The sequence below is a fragment of the Podarcis filfolensis genome, assembly GCF_964270895.1.
Source record: "Podarcis filfolensis genome assembly, chromosome: 2".
Taxonomy (NCBI): domain Eukaryota; kingdom Metazoa; phylum Chordata; class Lepidosauria; order Squamata; family Lacertidae; genus Podarcis; species Podarcis filfolensis.
Genome location: NC_139605.1, coordinates 80,617,774 through 80,631,720, shown reverse-complemented (window position 1 = coordinate 80,631,720; position 13,947 = coordinate 80,617,774). Strand labels below are relative to the sequence as shown.

The 13,947-nt window shown below is 46.0% G+C and overlaps 1 protein-coding gene across 7 annotated transcripts in view; it reads left to right on the top strand.

The window, feature by feature from the left end:
• NACC1 (nucleus accumbens associated 1) overlaps positions 1-13,615 on the top strand; it is a 31,568-nt gene extending 17,953 nt beyond the window's left edge. For 3 of the 7 annotated variants that reach the window (XM_083599971.1, XM_083599972.1, XM_083599973.1), the window contains exons 2-6: positions 497-1,472; positions 4,316-4,489; positions 6,034-6,163; positions 6,414-6,511; positions 6,921-13,615. In XM_083599971.1, coding sequence (XP_083456097.1) covers positions 527-1,472; positions 4,316-4,489; positions 6,034-6,163; positions 6,414-6,511; positions 6,921-7,180 — 1,608 coding nt within the window. In that variant the 5' untranslated portion in view covers positions 497-526 and the 3' untranslated portion in view covers positions 7,181-13,615. The remainder of the gene's footprint in view (positions 1-496; positions 1,473-4,315; positions 4,490-6,033; positions 6,164-6,413; positions 6,512-6,920) is intronic. The other 4 variants (XM_083599975.1, XM_083599977.1, XM_083599974.1 and 1 more) reach the window with 3 other exon arrangements.
• The last annotated feature ends 332 nt before the right edge of the window (positions 13,616-13,947 follow it).

Sequence of the window (13,947 nt, the reverse complement as noted above, 5' to 3'; positions counted from 1 at the left end):
CTGTATTGTATTTCCTGTTCCCCCCCGTGTCCCATCTACTATGCAGAATTCCGAACCCTCTTCTTGTTCCACTGACGCCTCGCTGTGTTTTATATGTGGGCTGTTTTAACTTCCCTCCTGATGGGGAATGTGTCCTCTCTATGCCTGGCTTCATAGCATTCTTAGTTTAGCCAAAATTGCTAAGCCAGTCTTGCGCTTGGTGTGTCACAATACTTCTGACTACTGAAAGCTGGAAAAGATCTGTAATGGAATGATGTTGCCATTTCTAGAAACAGCACATAAAATAGTCGATTGGGTGGCCAGCGTATTTTTTTTCCTCTGTCACCTTTTCAAGGTAACCCTTCCTTCACCAGACAGTATGAAGGGGGACCTACCAGGGAGTAAAAGGAAATGGATGACCTTCTCTTCCCTTTTCCCGGTGTTCCCTCTTTTCTCATATGTGCCTTTCCATGCTGGACCCATCTACAACCTCTCTGGCTCCTTCTTCCCTTTGCAGCTCACCTACCCAAGTGAAGAGAAGGAGAGGATGGCTCAGATTCTCCAGATGGAGATCCCCAACTTTGGTAACAGCATCCTGGAGTGCCTGAACGAGCAGCGATTGCAGGGCCTGTACTGTGATGTCTCGGTGGTGGTGAAGGGGCATGCTTTCAAGGCACACCGGGCTGTGCTGGCGGCCAGCAGCTGCTACTTCCGGGACCTTTTCAACAACAGCAAGAGCACGGTGGTGGAGCTTCCTGCTGCTGTGCAGCCCCAGTCCTTCCAGCAGATCCTCAGCTTCTGCTACACCGGCCGCCTCAGCATGAACGTAGGCGACCAGTTCCTGCTAATGTACACGGCTGGGTTCCTGCAGATCCAGGAGATCATGGAGAAGGGGACTGAGTTCTTCTTGAAGGTCAGCTCGCCCAGCTGCGATTCCCAAGGCTTGCACACCGAAGAGGCACCTTCCTCTGAGCCACAGAGCCCCGTGGCCCAGACCTCCACCTGGCCCTCCGGCAACACCCCCCTGCCCCTGGTCTCTCGCGTAAAGACGGAGCAGCAGGAGTCGGACTCTGTCCAGTGCACATTTGTGGTTAAGCGGCTCTGGGAAAGCAGCCAGAAGGAAGGGGGAGGCGGAGGCGGAGGTGGAGGCGGCAGTAACGGCAGCCGCAAAATGGCCAAGATCTCCTCGCAGCAGGAGCTGAGCGGGGGTAACCGGCAGGCGCAGCAGCAGCAGCAGCAGCAGCAGCAACAGCAGTCTCAACAGCAGGGGGCGCTAACGGGAGGCAGTGGAGGGGCAGGCGTGGTCAGTGGCCCTAGCACATCAGACCAGACAAGCCCTGGTACCTCCAGTGCCTACACTAGCGACAGCCCCAGTTCCTACCACAATGAGGAAGACGAGGAGGAGGACGCTCCTGAGGAGGGCTCTGACGAGCAGTACCGGCAGATCTGCAACATGTACACAATGTACAGCATGATGAATGTAGGCCAGACGGGTGAGTGGCGAGGGCAGAGTGGTGACAGACAACATTCCAGTTCAGCTTCTTCCCTGCAGGAAGGGAATTGGTTCAAGTTGCCCACCTGTGATTTGGGTTTAAAAAACAATCATTGCAGAGATGCATTATGGGGGAAGTTATTGGAAGCTGAGGAAATGAGTTTTTAAATTGTGTGTTAAAACATTTAGATCTCACCCTTCTGGTGCAAGAGCGCCACTCAGGGCAGTGCACAAAACCTTAAAATCTGCAGTTCTAGTAAAACAGCAATATAAAACAAATCGACCGAAGAGACTGGGCCAGCAGTTGAAACCAAGACATATAAAAGCCATGCAATAGAAGTCTGCTGAATTCAAGCAGTCTTCAACAATGGGGAAGCGGTAGTCTGATATCTCAGCTAGTTAGAGCATGGTGCTGATAATGCCAAGGTTGCCGTTTTGATACTTTTATGGGGCAACTGCATATTCCTGCATTGTATGGGGTTGGTAGGGTCCCTTTCAACTCTACAAATCTGTGATTCTAAGTGCCAACCACACTTCACAGGACAAGGCATTCCATAAGCTGGGTGCAGCCACTGAGCAGGCCCCCCATCTCTCATCCCACTCAAATGAATTTTCACTCTCCAGGGGAATCTGTGGAGTTGGATTGGCTCAGTCTGGGCCTCTTCACGTTTCACAGCAGAAGTATGTACATGGTATTCATCATGTGTCCACTTCTGCCTGGTGAAATGTGAGATGGGGGCACTGTCACCCACCCCTTCACACAATACACGGCGGAAGGGGCTGCAGTTGGCCTTGACACCCCATCTTGTTTCCATGGGTGTTCTTGTGGTGTTAAAAAGTTGCTGCTTTCCATATGTTAAGTAGTAGTGGAAAATTGCTAAGTATTTTAGATGGCATGTAGCTGCCTCTACTGTGTGAAGCACTCCCTGAGATATTGAAAGCTGCCCCTGGGGCAGAGTATCTGTATTAAAGAGTCATTTAATTCTCCATTTCTCACAGCCTGAGAATCAGGACTTGGAGCTGTGGCTTGCAGGGAGGAGAGTGGCCAGGGCTTTGAAACTGGACTCTAAAGAGGGAGCAAGCAAAGGTGGCCTGGGTTTTCTAGGGGTTAATTCCATGGGTGACTTTTACCTTGGTTCCAGCCATCACTATGGCCTTGTATGTCCGTGTGGGATAAGGCTGTCTTTGTGCCTTCTGAGTCTCTCTTTCCAGTCCAGTTTCCCATGGCCAAATACTCAAGGCTCTTGAGATTTAGTCAGCAAAAAATGTGCACTGAAAAGAGCAGATGTAGCAAGGAACTTAATAAGAACTTAAGAGCTCTGATGGATGAGACCAAAGCCCATCTAGTCAGTGCTCACACAAACCAACCAGATGCCTAGGTGAAGTCTACAAGTACAGCAAGAGGGCAGTAGCACTGTCCCGCTCATGGTCCACAGCATACTGTCTCTCATATTAAACACATAGCCATTATGACTAGTAGCCATTTACAGTCTTATCCTCCCATTATCATTTTTAATCCTCTTATGGTTAAGCTTCATAGACCTAGAACTATCATATATGCCTTAGTGACTCCTGGGCTAGACTACTGTAATGCATTCTACATGGGTCAACTCTTGAAGACTGTTCAGAAGTTTTGGCAGAATGCTGCTGTTGCTGCTGCTCAGCTGGCCTTCTTGTATAATATTTGTATAACATACTAAGAATTTCATAGAATCACAGAATCGTAGAGTTGGAAGGAACCACAAGGTTCATCTAGTCCAACCCCCTGCAATGCAGGAATCTTTTGCCCAATGTGAGGCTCAAACCCATGATCCTGAGATTAAGAGTCTCGTGCTCTACCGACTGAGCTATCCCAGCAGTCACTAGCTGCTAATTTATTGCCTTAAACAGCCACAGTCCTGATCACAGGGAACATACGACCCATCTACTGAGGAGGCCCTGCTGACGTTTACATCTTATATGTTCAGCATCCACAAGAAATCTCTGTTTGAGTTCTAGTATTCTAGAATGCCTTCCCGTTGGCTGTGCCTTTAGCCTGCCCCCCTGCCATCCTTTCAGAGGCAATTTAGGACTGTTCTAATCTTCATTTGATAGGTGACTCATTACTTTTGATCTACTCCATTTGCGTGTTTGTTGTGTTTGCTAGTTTAAAATCATTTATGTTGTTTGTACACCATTTTGAGAAACGGTATATAATCAAATAATAATAGGAGGAGCATTAGTAAAAATGCAGCGTAAGCTGTAGTATCATTGTAGTTCAGACATAAGCCTTCTATGTAGCCTTAAGAAAGCTGCTCTTGTCAGCCTCACCGACCTCCTTCACAGTATTTAATAAGGCTATAACAATTCTGCCTAAGGGGGGTTGTTGTAAAGATGGCTGTGAATTTTTAGAAAGCACTTCGGGAAAGTGTCCTATAAATATGATGTACTATGCTCCTGACAGGTTCCTGCTTGAGATGAGCAGTGCAAAAAGAAACATAAAATCAACCAGGCCTTATGGATTATGGATCTTTTGCCACCTGTCAGCATTTCATCTCCCTGCATCCCATTGAATAGTGTGGATCTAACCCTTTTCACTAACTGGAGATCCCTGTGGCAACAACAGCAATGAGCTCTCCCCACTTTCACTTTTATTGAAAAGATAAAAGCACATAAGCTTCCAAACAGCTTTCTGTTCTTGTGAGAGGAGGAAAAGAATTTTCTTCCAGAATATATGTTTGTGGTGGGATGTCACACAGGTATATACTTGTTGAGATTCCACAGCTTTAAGCTTCATTCCTTGCTTGCTTTTCACACATTTTCTTCGTGTTTTCCCTCCTCGCCTCCCTTCTCCTTTTCGCCCAGCAGAGAAAGTGGAAGCGCTGCCAGACCAGGTGGCTTCCGAGTCTCGCAACCGGATACGGGTGCGGCAGGATTTGGCTTCGCTGCCCGCTGAGCTCATCAACCAGATTGGGAACCGGTGCCACCCCAAGTTGTACGATGAGGGGGACCCAGCTGAGAAGCTGGAACTCGTGACAGGTAAGATAGGTGCCTCAACCTGTTGGAGTCAAGTGGGGGGGGCGGAGAGTGAGAATGTAGGTTTCAAGCCAGTTGCAGTCAGGAGGAAAAGTCTGGCTTGCTTTCTAAAATTAATCCCACTCTGGTGGATTAGGGCCTTGTTGGCAGAATGAAGTGGCAGTTTCTCCCACCCCCAAGAGCAAGGTGATCCTGATTGTTAGCCTACAAAATACTAGAAGATCCTTCAGGGGGGGCTTCCTCTCTCAAACAACAACTAGTAAATCAGGTACCACAGCTCTTGTGGTTGCAGGTTGCAAGCAGTAGTCAAGAGGGTGGGGCTGCCTGAATAGCACCCTGAAGTAATGCATGTGTATGTTACATAGAAATTGACTGGGCCCTATGCATGCGCATGGCCTCAGAGTCTGATTAGGACTTGAGATGATCCTACCAGGGCATCCCAGCTTCCAGCCCCTTGTACCTTTGTTCCATGGCATTCTCTGATCAGTTAAAAGGAGCTGGCGGGGACCTTGCCATGCCCCATTGCTTTAGACAAAGCATACTCCGTGAGCACTGTTTCGAATTAGCGGGAAAGACTTCAAACTCTTGATGTAAAGACTATTGGAAAGAAAGCCAGAAAAACAGGAAATCAGTTTGTAAATCTTGTTTATGAGCTAATCCAGCTTTTGGCTTTCCACTGCCCCGCACTGCTGCATCTCTTACAGGCTGGTGCCCAGCACTGGGATAGGAAGGAGAGAAACTGTGTTGGTACCCAAGCTAAGTAAGTCATATCCAGCACATGCTATATCCCGCTCAGAGCTATCTTGGGGGATTTGGTTCCTGCTGTTGGCCTTTCCTTTGCACGTGCCAATATACTTGCTCTGTCTGCACTGAGGGGAGTGAGTTGCTCACTCTCCTCAGTGAGACCAGCAAGTCAAACTTTCCTTTCACACAGAAGTGAACTTCCTCTTTCTCAGGTATTGGTTTGAATCTGTCTTCCCAACATCCCCAATTCACCAAAGTTACTAGCCACAAGCACGTCCCCAAAATGTCCGTATAAAGTCGGCAAGAGCATTAGAATTGGCCCTGCCTGGATCAGGCCAATGGCCCATCCAGTCCAGCATCCTGTTCTCACAGTCGCCAACCTGATTCCTTTTGGAAGCCTGCTGATGTTGTATTCTCTCAAAAGCCACTTGTGCAGCTGTGTTTACACGATGGAACCAAACTCACCCAGGAGTTAATGACTGTTAGCCAACTTTGTGCTTGCCATAGTTCTACACCAGCGGTTCTCAACCTGTGGGTACCCAGATGTTGTTGGATTACAACTCCCATCATCCCTGAGCTCTGGCCTTGCTAGCTAGGGGTAATGGGAGTTGTAGTTCAACAACATCTGGGGACCCACAGGTTGAGAAAGGCTGTTCTACACGGAGTTGGAAGCTGAGAATGGCTGGATGGATCCCATTATAATTGTTTCTTGTTGCTTCCAGAAAGCATCTGGTATTGCACACAAGTGATTAGGTGGCTTATGGGTCTGCACCCAAGTTGAAAGCTTGTTGTTTTCACAACAGGCCTTGTCTCTTTTCCCTGCCTAGGTACCAACGTGTACATCACCCGGGCACAGCTGATGAACTGTCATGTCAGTGCTGGGACACGACACAAAGTGCTTCTCAGACGACTACTAGCATCTTTCTTTGACCGGTGAGTGAGCCTCCCAGTGTGTAGGAAAGGGGGAAAGGCTCTGTTTTGCTCCGTTTCCGTCTCCCTTTTTTTGCCACACCATTTATTTCTGCTTTAGAGGCAGGACTTCTGGGCTTGAGGAGTCCTGCCAGAGCAAGAGGCGAGGCAGGAGCTGGAACGGCTAGGAGTGGACAGTTAAAGGTGGGTGGGTGAACAATAAGATGCTGCTGGTAAAGGATTTAAATGCTTTCTCTTCCTCACTGCTTGCCAGGAACACCCTTGCCAACAGTTGTGGCACTGGAATCCGCTCCTCCACCAACGACCCTAGCCGGAAACCCCTCGACAGCCGGGTGCTGCATGCTGTGAAGTGTGAGTGTCTGCCTTAATAGATCCTTCTGCGGTGGGGAGGGAGCTTAGGAGTATATTATTACTGCTTTCTTGAAGGGCATGAGGTGGGAAATTTTAGCTGTGTGTCATATGGTCAATAGGCAGAATATCCTATTCCACCCTATTGGAGCACCCAGATCCGTAATGATTCCAGCAGCGGAAGCAAATACAGAGCTGGAAGCGGGTCCTTTGTCTCACTCAAGGCTGTAGTTTTAAGATTTACTGTGCTGTGAGTCATCGCAGGCTTCCACCAGCATCTCAGGGGTCTTTGCTGGCTTGGGCAGGCGTTGGTGTTCGGGTTCCCAAGAGGCAAAGAGCTGTGAGGATATTGATTCCCAGTTGCCGCTGTAGCGACCCTGATCCGGGCTCACACCCTTCTTCTCTTCCTCAGTTTATTGCCAGAACTTTGCCCCCAACTTCAAGGAGAGCGAGATGAATGCAATTGCTGCTGATATGTGCACGAACGCGCGGCGTGTTGTCCGCAAGAGCTGGATCCCCAAACTGAAACTACTGATGGCCGAGGGCGACACTTACACCACCTTCATCAATGACACTGGCAAGATGGAGCCAGACATCATGGGGGTGGAGCACAGCTTCGAGACGGGCAGCCATGACGGTGACGCAGGCACCTCCACTGAGGGCCTCCAGTAAAAACATGCCCATCTCTTTCCCCCGCCCCCAGTCGATGGTTTTTATTTCCTAATTTGATTTTTGTAGAATCGTTTTTCCACCTTTATTTCATTTCTTTCCCCCCCTCCCCCGCCCGTTGTTGGTTTTTGTTTTTGTTTCGGCAGAGGAGAAAGAGCATTGTGCCTTCTCCTTTAAAAATATATATATACATATATATATATATATATTATTAAACATGGGCCTTGCTTCCTCAGGCGCCACAGGTAGTACGAGCTCAGAGGGGAGGTCTTGCTGCTGCATTGGCAGTTCTGGCTGGCATTTTCTCCCCCGTCCCTTCCCTCTGTCCTTGTTGTGCTATTAATTGTTCTTAGATATATATTTTAGTAGATTATTTTTTTTTAATACCAAATCCATTTGCAAATGGAGGCCATGATCCAGGGAGGTCTTATCCCAGAGTGCTGCCTCTTTCTTCATCAGATCGGGTTCTCTCCAGACAGGGCTCTCTCTAACTTAGACTGATCATCGTCAAGCCTTTTCCTCAGGTTCATACCAGAGAGTGGGAAAATCCTAGTGCCATGATAAATAAGAACAGGGAAGGGACTGGACCCCAGTGCTGTGGTCATGGTATCCTTATTCATCTTGGCTTCCCTCCACTCTTGCCTAGGTATGTTCAGGTCTTGCACAGCATGGCAATTCCACCCCTGCCATTCTCAGTACACTCCCTTTTCCTTACTCTTTTCTCTCTCTCTCTCTTTCTCCCCTTCCCTCCCTCCCTCTCACACATACCTCTCCCTACTTTTTCTGTCTTCTAGACCTTATGTACCTTCCCCATCCGTTATCTGTCTTGGAGGTTTTGACCAGCCTAGCCTACTGAACTGAGAACGTATACGGCAAATCTGTTTGGCAGTGCAGCCCTTCCATATTTTGAGTGGCACAGAGTCATGAAGGGAACAAGGAAGGTTCTCACCCCCGCACCCAAACCCACCCACCCCCGCAAAAAACCCAAATTATACATTCAGGTCTAATGTAGCTCTGATACCTCCAATGTTTCCTAAGTCTAGTGTTCTCTCTGAGGTGTTTAGCTTAAACGTGGGGTGCAATGTGCAAACTATTCACTTTTCAGCCAGTCTGTGGAACAAATAGCAGCACTGCTGATTGAAATGCCAACCTTTTCTGCCACTTCAGCTAAATTGGCTCAAATGTCACAAGGTTTGGGAATCAGGTTTTGAAGGAAGAGGAAAGCCAAGGGAGAAAGCATCACGTTCTTTTTTCCTAGAAGTGCCAGAAGCTACCCAGTATGCAAGGCTGCCTTTGACCTTAGCTCGCCTCCCAGCACCAGGTAATGAATCACAGTGTGAAATTTTGCCTCTTTCCTTCCCCTGCTCCGTTAGTGATGCTTCCGAGTCATATTTGGTGCATAGCAGAGGAGCCAACTCCTAGGGGCCAAGGTCCCTTCGCTCCCCCCATAAAATATTTGATGTAGCCACCCCCCCACAAGTTGATAGGCATTGTAATCCAAATAGTGTGTGTACACTAAGTCATGTCATCGATTATGCAGGGCAGGGTTTACCTGCCCCCCCATTTTATTCAAGTTTGCACCCCTGGTGCATAATGAAGAACTCCCATCCTCGGGTTCATAGGGATATTTTGAGATGGAAACTACATTTAGATGGGAAGAAAGCACATTTAGGTTCTACCCTGATTGCAGCAAAGCTCCTCTCCCTCTTTCTGCATTTCTATCTGTATGGTCTAAGATAACGACTTTGAATTACATTGCGAGAATCTCTCTCCTGGTTATTCTTACTAGAAAACAAAGTCTGCAATTCTCTCAGGAAACGGTTGGCCTTCCTTTGAGCAAATCAAACTGTGAAATGAGGCAATGGGTGGCAATCTTTTTTTTTTTTTTTTAAGGAATTACAGCTTTTTAAAGAGTGTGGAAACTCCTGCCCATGAATTTCCAAGAGAATAAACTCCAGAGCAGTAGTTGTCCCTAGTAGCAAAAAGATGGCAAATGCTGTTACATCTTGGAGACTAACTGGCTTATTATTTCAAGCTGGGCTGGCTATCACATGTCTACTCATCTGTCAGTTGACGCAGGCCTGGTCCGGGGAAAGTCCCGTTTCTCTTAAGGGAGGGCTAGCAGTGGTCGCCTGGGCTCAGGCCACTGTTTCTTTGTGAAGAGGAAGCGAGACTAAGCAGGCCCAGTTACCTCTTGTGAAATAACTCTCTTATAATTTTTAATAAAAGTTCTAGTGGGTAGTACCAACTCTGTACTGGATATGTTACAGTCAGAGTTGCAACACTCAGATTCCACCAGGTCTGATGTGGAGATCAGTAACAAAAATTGAACATGTTGTTGTTACGAAAAGGGCTCAAAAGCAGCCTAGCCTATAGAGCGCACTTTGCTCTGAGTGCTCCTAATTAAGCATTGGCAGTTACTCCATGTTGACAAGTGGGCTGGGGTATATTTTCACTTGTCATAGGCAAGCTCAGAGAACACCCTGGTACATTTAATTTTGTGGCGCAGGAGGAACGTACCTTGTAGTGGCTGCTTCACCTACTAGTACAAATCTATGCTTGCTTCTTCACTAATTTTACTTGTATTTCTGCGCCCAGGAGAAAACATTTGCAACACTAAGGATGCAATCCTAAGCATACGTAACTGGGAAGTGAGTGCCGTTGAACTGAGTGGGATATACTTCTGAGTAGACATGCACAGGGTTGCACTGCAAGGATACATTTTGGGTTTTGATATCTTGGTCAGAACTCTCCTTAGGTAACTTGACAAAATGGCCACCAACCAGCTGCATGACTGAAAAGTTATGTACAATAGAGTATGGCTTTTGAAATACTAAGATGGCATGCATCCATTTTGTATGTCCTACAACGTTGCTTCATCGTAGAAAGGACTTGGCTTCTACTTCAGGGCATATTTTTGGCTTTCTTTTGTCTGCACAGTTGGCAGTCTTAGCTGTTGTTTCTTTAATGAGTTATTTGATACTAAAAGCAGGACATTTTCCTTTCCTTCCACTGGAGGGAGACAAAGACAGACATGTGAATATGTTAAAAGGAAGTACTGTTTAAATGAGCACTCATTTTGCCTTCGGCGGCAGGAGACTGAGCTCAAGTCTAGGAGGCTGGATGCGTAGCATTCACCATTTGCTCCGTGTTGGCCGAGCACAGTTGTATTTCACTCGCTGTGAAATGGTTGTTTGTTTGTTTGTTTTTAAATAAAAAGGGCTGGCAATAATCTAAACTTACCGTAGGCAGATCTACATTTCAAACCTAGGTCAGGTTTATACTGCTTTAAATGACATGACTTCTCCAGGGAAATCATGGGAATTGTATTTTTATGAATTTGCTGAGAATATTCTTTTTCAATCTTCCCCAGGATTGCCATTCCAGTGCCTCCGTTGGTGGAAACCCATGGTAAACTGGGTTTATTTAGTGATGTAGCCACACGCTAGCTGGTGACTGTGTCAGCATTTGCACTACACTTGGAGGAATGGATCACATTTTGCCAAGATCTGAAAGCATAAATGTTGGCATTGACACAATTCTGACATAACACTAAGTTCTCGCTTTCTTTCAGGCCATTTCTTCTCCTTCCCCACTAGCTGCTTTTAAACAGGAAAGGGTTATTTTATCACCCAGCATGCCCTATTTTTCTACTGCATTATATGGTCATGTGTGTACTTAAGCTCACTCATTTTACCCTTGTACTTTTCCCTGAAGAAGTTGATGGAAAAGTAACATTTAAAAGCATAGATATTCACTACACAAAAAGTGGCAATCTCATTCTCATTTTCTTAATCTGATTTCTCAGATAGTTCTAGAAGGGAAATTTAATGAGATTTCCCTTGAGGACTGGCCTTGTTCTAAGTCATGCTGAATATGAACATGGAACAAAATAAGATATCAGCTTGGTTGCAAGACATCTGTCAACCTAATCCAGAAAAAAGAACCACATGTGTAAGCAACTATACATATACATTGCCCCTGGATGCACACCTGCATGTTCCTCTAAGTGTTGCTGAATGGCTGGGTGAATAATTTAATGCACTTGAGGCCACCATTTGTTATGGGGTTATGAAGTTACCAGTTGCACTCAACTCCAGTTGCATATGGCCCAAGTCCCTCTCCTCCAAATGCCTGGTCATTGACTCTGTTACTCATATATATAATATATACACACATCATTACACTGGCTGACTGATGTGCATCATACTCTCTTCTCTTACTTTCTCCCCCACCCCACCAAACCTCTCCCATTTGACCTTTAAGTTCTAAATTGTACAAGTTCAGATAGATTTCCCTCTCCTCTCTCCCAGTGATGGCGGAACTGGAATTTGTAATGGAACTCACTCTCTCTCTAAAGAATCAAGTTGGAGAAGTGAAGGTTGGGTGGCTTATATTTGGTTTGGAAATTACTCTGAAATTATAAGTAAATGTGGTGAGAGGCTAGAATGCTTTCATATGTTCCTCTTCACGTACTAGTCCTTGTGTGCCTACTTTTCTCCATGACCTTCACGTAAGACCATCATTGGAAGAAGCACTCTTTAAAAAAAACACTGTGGTGGGGCTACATCGTTACCTGATCCAGTAAATTAAGCTTGATTTTTTTTTTCCCCTGAAGAAGAAAAAGACTTCTGGGTGGATGGTAGAAACTAGATCATATCAAAGCAGGACAAGCCCCCAAATCTCACTTTGAACCCTGTTAAAGAACAAGCCATTGTTTGAAGCAACATAAAATGTTGTTTCAAACTCTCATCTCTGGAATGACTGGTCAGTCATAAATTATGCTTCTTGTTAATGCCGCCTCCCAGACTAGTAACTCACCAAAAATTGTTTTTTTAACCTTCCAGCTAGAATGCATTTCATGGCTTACATTTTAGGGTACACAGCTAAAACTGATATTTATGACTAGGCCAAATGCACTTTCTTTACCATGTGTATGAGAAGGCCAAACCTAAGCCAAGACTGAACATACCATCACCTGCTGCATGTATATAGAGTGGAAGACATGCTTTGCTGCTGCACCATGAGAATGGAAGCTTGTTTGCTTGCTTTGACTGCTTTCCATTAGCTTTTCTAAGTTTTCATACAGTCGTGCCTTGGTTGTTGAACAGAATCTGTTCCAGAAGTCCATTTGACTTCCAAAAACGTTCAACAACCAAGGCACGGCTTCTGATTGGCTGCAGGAGCTTCCTGCAGCCAATCGGAAGCCCCGTCGGATGTTTGGCTTCCAAAGATTGTTTGCAAACCAGTTGCAAACACTCACTTCTGGGTTTGTGGCGTTTGGGAGCCAAAACATTCAAGTCACATGGCATTCGAGATCCAAGGTACGACTATATTTGCTTTTTCCTTATCCCGATGCTATTCCCAGTTTTGCATCCATCATCTTGAAATGATTACCATGTCTTGTTGCAAGTAACCAAATGGCATTGCAATCAAACTGAGATGGGACAGACAAAGAAACTTCACATTCTTGCTCATTTCTACAGCTCTTTTATTCTGCCTAAATTCCCTCCCCTCTCTCATGCTTTTTTTGCAAGACAGATGCAGGTGGTTGGTCATTTTATATGATCCGGGTGTTGCAAATGCAAGCGGTCAGTCAGCAAAGTTTGAGTTTTACCTTTTGTATATCAGCCACAAGGTTTGATTCCAGAGCTTTGGAAAGAACACTTTTTAACCTACTATTGGAGTTTGGAAACATCTGTAGAAAGTAAGTGTTCAATCAAACCAGTAAGTTATTATGTAACTGATCTGAGTACCTTCTTGATCCTTCTTCCTAACATAAAGCTGTTTAGATATGGACAGAAGTGTGCATGGAAATTACAAGGACGCTTGGGGGAAGAGTCATAGGTCAGAGGTAGAACAAGTGATTTGCATGCAAGTTCAATCTTTGGCATTTTCAGGTAGGGCTGGGGATGACAGCACAGACAAAATTTAGCTTGATGGACTAATGGTCTGACTCTGTATTTGACCACTGAGCCTCTTGGGCTTGCTGATCAGAAGATCAGCGGTTCAGATCTAGGTGATGGGGTGAGCTCCCGTTGCTCTGTCCCAGCTTCTGCCAACCTAGCAGTTCGAAAGCACACCAGTGCAAGTAGAGAAATAGGTACCGCTGGAGCGGGAAGGTAAAAGGTGTTTCCATGCGCTCTGGTTTCCGTCAGTGTTCCATTGTGCCAGAAGCGGTTTAGTCATGCTGGCCACATGACCTGGAAAGCTGTCTGTGGATAAACACCAGCTCCCTTGGCCTGAAAAGCGAGATGAGCGCCACACCCCATAGTCACCTTTGACTCGACTTAACCGTTCAGGGGTCCTTTACCTTTTTTTACCTTTATCCTGAATCTCATTTGGCTGAACTTAGGTGAGCAATTTTATTTACACTGGAACATGAAACAGACTAACTTCTTGCAGCATTTGTCTGCATGCAAAAGGGTTGTTGTTGTTGTTTTTAAAAAATCAGGCTTAGGGCATCCCCTAGGCCAAAAAGATAAGAGTTGTACATTTTCTCACCAGGAGGCTTGGCATATTTAGGAGAGTTGGCCCAAAGTAGCTACTAACCTTGAAGAATCCTATCCTGTTTCTCTGTGTTGTGAGCTGTGTTGGTAGGACTGCCAGATCTAAATTTCAAAAACAAAAGGACACTGGAAGAGGAATGTCTGGACATATGTTATGACCTATTGGGGCTGTGCTTTTTGGAATTCTGGGTATGTAGAATCCTGGGGAGACCCACTCTGAGGCAATTGAAACGGCACTGTCTAGCCTCATGGATATTATCT